The sequence below is a fragment of the Perkinsus marinus genome, assembly GCF_000006405.1.
Source record: "Perkinsus marinus ATCC 50983 genomic scaffold scf_1104296931330, whole genome shotgun sequence".
Classification (NCBI taxonomy): domain Eukaryota; phylum Perkinsozoa; order Perkinsida; family Perkinsidae; genus Perkinsus; species Perkinsus marinus.
In genome coordinates, this window is record NW_003215793.1 from 142,038 (window position 1) to 146,735 (window position 4,698).

General features: G+C 44.1%; 1 protein-coding gene across 1 annotated transcript; it reads left to right on the forward strand.

The window, feature by feature from the left end:
• Window positions 1-3,395: 3,395 nt before the first annotated feature.
• Window positions 3,396-4,117, forward strand: Pmar_PMAR004394 (40S ribosomal protein S9, putative; the record flags this gene model as incomplete). The annotated part of the gene is made up of 3 exons (XM_002786687.1): window positions 3,396-3,568; window positions 3,618-3,851; window positions 3,958-4,117. The coding sequence occupies 3 exons, from the start codon at window positions 3,396-3,398 to the stop codon at window positions 4,115-4,117; spliced, it is 567 nt and encodes a 188-aa protein (XP_002786733.1).
• Window positions 4,118-4,698: the final 581 nt, after the last annotated feature.

The window sequence follows — 4,698 nt, forward strand, 5'->3', positions numbered from 1 at the left end:
ACAGGTCTACAAGGAGAAAATAGAGCCCGTGTTGCTAAGGTGTCGGAGTCGCTCAAGAAAGCTGAAGCCAGGGTGGCCCAGTATGATTGAGCGCGTGCCGAAGACTAAGGCGGAGTAAACGCTGTTTGTATCACTGGTATCGCCGGTTAGTTATATCTATTCATACTGTATAACGCCATTTTCTTGTATGTGTCGTGTTAGACGTTTAGTTCAATTTACGGTATGCTAATTGCGGTTATTGAGGATACCGCATGTATAGTTTGAGTGGAAGCTCACAGGTGGATTCCTTTTACAGTAGTGGCAGCATAGGAAGGATGCGGTTCGAAGTTTCGCAGTAGCAATTTACTTGCTTGTCTGTGGCCGCTATTCTTAGAGGACATGGGCAGCATGTTTTAGTCGGTGTTGGAGTAGGAATATATGTTTGCTTTCTTCAGCTGAGCTCAGGAGTTTCCTCGCTAATTATAAAAGTTTATATACGATGCGAGAATTGACTGGATTTCGATGGGTGTGGATAGTTTGATCAATATTTTGGGAAATTCTGACTCACGAGATGGTGATTTTCGATACTAGATGTTTTTTGAGTGAAATTTTCAATCAACGTAGTTTTGTCTTTCACTTAGTTGCTTATACAGGGTGACCGAAAAATGGGTTCGCCGCTCGAAATTGATCTCTTAGCGCATGTGAAATTCAAATGATGAATATCAGAAAAACTCAGGTAAAATTTGACCACCTTGTATTATAGGGAATACGAATGAGAGCAGTGTGAGAAAATATGCATATGGTCAACTACATGTGTTGGCGAAAAGTGTCGTGCGTCTGTGCCTGTTGCTACGCGACGTGGCTGTTTGGCAGATCGAGGGAGTATTTAGTGGGAAATGTGTGTGTTATTTTCCGAGATTAATAAGAATCGATCTGAAACTATATCGCATAAACAATGTAAACATTGCTATGAACATGTGATGCGATAAAAGTAACCTTTCGAGACTATGATAGCGACAAGTTGTTCACTATCATTAATCCCGGAATAGAAAACACACATATCAACTTGGCACTCAGCACTGTATACTTGGATAAATAAGACTGTCACTTAAGTCCCCAATATCAGAGAGGGTGAAAACGAGGAATAGCTGAGCTGTCAAAAACGGCGACCACCCTTGTAGAACGTTCGAGGTTAATACAGAGACAACCATAGCCGTCGTTATTATATAGGCAACATTTACAGGTAGTTTTACCATTGGAGTTTCAGCCGTGATATGGAAAACACTGATGGAAACATATTTTCACTTGCTGTTCGTTCCGGCAGTGTTTCGGGCTAACTGAAGAACGCAACAATGAGCTCATGAAATGGCTAGCATATCGGCATCAAGTCTAACCAAGCCGGTGACGGCGTTGGACCTTAAACTGACACACACACACACACACACACACACACACGATTCACTTAAAACAATGGTGTTATCGATCGCGGTCCTGTAGTTTACATGGAGCATTACGTCACTTCACGTTAAACGGGTGAAACTCCAATGACCTTCTCGGCTCGTTTTCCTTGACTGTCGACGAGATCTTAAGAAGGTGATGATGACTCGGAAGGTGACGTTGCGGTATTTCTGCGTGAAGAACGAGAGATCAATGGCAAGAAAATCGGATGAATTTTTCGATCTGATGAAAAATTTCATAAGTTGGAAATTACGCCGCAATGGATTGGAATTAAGAATTCAAATGGAGCATCATTGCGTGCTGTGTTTTGGGTAGTCCGAGTGAGTGGCCCTTGAGCCACTTAAGCAACCCGTGCATGCCGAGAACGGCATTTTCAAGCCTCAGGAAAGTTCCCATTAATAAATGGTAATTGGATGTAATCGATCCAACACCACCCACCACAACACAAACCATTCGCTCGTTAGCGACCTTCATTTACTCTATGGAACAATTCGTCGTCAATAGTAGAGGAGACGATGAAATAAACACCATATCCGATCTGGGAAGCGATACCCCACACAGGAGCTACCATTCCCGTCCGTGCTACGAGAAATGTACGTCACTATGACTGATGATGTCGCAACGAATTATTACACTAGACAGAAGCCTCAGGGGAATGTTCTCCAACAACGATTCATCCAGACAGTCACTAATTCAACGGAATAGGGGCGGGGAGAGCAACGAGACGAACCCGTCAAATGAACAACAGCAGCAGGTAGCCGTTATTAATACACTGGAGTTTCACAACCAGTTTTACGTAAAGTGGCGTAAAACTCGGTGAAAAACTCGATATTCGCGGTGAAATGCAGAAGTCGTGAAATATGTTTTTCACTAGTGTTTTTCATATCACTAGGGTGAGACTCCGCTGTTGGAGTTGACTTAGTTCCGTGTGGGGTTGAGGAATGCTAGTACTCAACGAGAGCCGGTGGCACGTCACGAATTGGTAAAATGATCATCTAGCGAGCCGAATACCACATAACGAAATCAGAACCGATTTAAAACGATGGGATCGGTACATCTTGTTTATCTACATTATGGTCCTGCATGTCGATTGTTGTATACACAGCTATGCTGCAAACGGCATCGTTTTCGACTTGGAGTGGTAACGAACAATCACCTGAACGACGCTGGTCAAGAATGGGGGATCCCGGCTAAGAACTACTTTCAACGTTTTTTCCTGTGGGAATACTCTAGCTATTACGCGCACTGATCAGGGAGCTTCTGCAGCTATACAAGTTGCGTAGCAATTTCATGTACGTTTGTGTAGCGTAGCATAGGTACTGCATAATTCAATGCTCATTCTAACCACCGTGTTTACATACATACGGAGTTCCACACTAACATAGGAGATGATGGGCGATTACCGCGGTGTTGTCATAACTACGTTCTGGCTTGTCTTCTCCCAAGCCCCGATCAGATTTGTGGTAATATGCGATGATTGATCTCGATGGGTTCTCAACATTGACTCAAGGAGAGATACCATGAAGAAAACGCTGGGTCGCAACAATGGAGTTTCCCCCGTTTTACGTTAATAGAAAGCACACATATCAAATTGGCACTCAACACTGTATTACATTTGACAGTTTCTGCGGCTACTTTACGTCGTATGATCGTTTCGACCAGCCGTAAGCAGGCATATATGATACGATCAGTCATTCTCTCAACTTTGGCACTCAGCCCGCTCTGAGATTCACTCATGATAACTTATCATTGATAAGCGGGAGCATCGCAATTGGAGATCAATCGATCATTAGGGCGCACGCTAAATTCAAGCCGCGTCGATCGGGTGATCGATAGCCTGCTCGGAGCCTCGCGAAAGGCCGTCCTCACGCCGCAGCAGCCATGGGAATCAAATCCTACCGGAACTGTAAGTAGGGGGTGAACTGAGTTGGTCGTGTAGGATTTGGTGGAGGAGCGGTATGACTTATTACCTATTTTTGTCAGACTCGAAGACTGCCAACACTCCTCGACGCCCCTTCGAGAAGGCTCGTATAGACTCTGAGCTTCAGATCGTCGGCGAGTACGGCTTGAAGAACAAGCGTGAGCTCTGGCGTGTCCAGTACACTCTTTCCAAGATTCGTGCCGCTGCTAGGTGAAATCACCATAAATTGAATTGGTGATTTTTACGTGTTTTTTCTCAGACACTTGTTGACCCTGGATGAAAACGACGAGACCCGCGTTTTCCAAGGCGAAGCTTTGCTACGTCGTTTGGTGCGTTTGGGTCTTCTTGGTGAGGATGAGCGCAAACTCGATTACGTGTTGGCTTTGACTGTCAACAAGATGCTCGAGAGGCGTCTACAGACTAAGGTCTTCAAGCTCGGCCTCGCCAAGAGCGTTCATCATGCCCGTGTTCTTATCAAGCAAAGACACATCAGGTGAGATTGCAGTAATGATATCCAATTTATTTGTATAGAGAATTAATACATTATATTCATAATGTGATTCTGTTGAGATCTTCTTTACTTGTGTTTTTTCTCTCAGAGTCGGCAAGCAGATCTGCGATGTTCCCTCGTTCATGGTCCGCCTTGATTCCGAGAAGCACGTTGATTTCGCTCTCACCTCGCCATTCGGTGGCGGACGCCCTGGCCGTGTAAAGAGGCGTAACGCTGCTAATGCTGGTGGTGACGATGATGAGGAGTAAACAGTGTTGTTGCTTGTTGTCGCTCGGTAGGGTCGTGATGTAGTTTCCCGGCTGAAAGAATGAGTGTTGAGTTATTCTAGTAGTTGTGTGTGTCGGAAGATGCTTTTGGTGGTTCTGGTTTGCCTTGTAATCATTACATCTTGGAAAATCTATGTCGATGATATATTTATGTGATTGCTGCATATACAGTGTTGAGTGCCAAGTTGATATGTGTGTTTTCTATTCCGGGATTAATGATAGTGAACAACTTGTCGCTATCATAGTCTCGAAAGGTTACTTTTATCACATCACATGTTCATAGCAATGTTTACGATTCTTATTAATGTCGTAAAATAACACTACTGTCAAGTTGACACATACTATATACAATCCTTGGACTTATCGTATTGACCAACACCTTGGTTCGTGCTGCCCTGTAAAAATTGTCAGGAAATTTCTCAAGAATCGGCCTGTCACTGGGGGGGGTCGATCAATAAACCGATTTCGGACTTAGAGTTGCTTATTACACGTATAATCGATTCTGAGTTCTACATTGATTTAACGACATGGGGTTGGTATTATCTCTTGAGTGGCGATGAGGA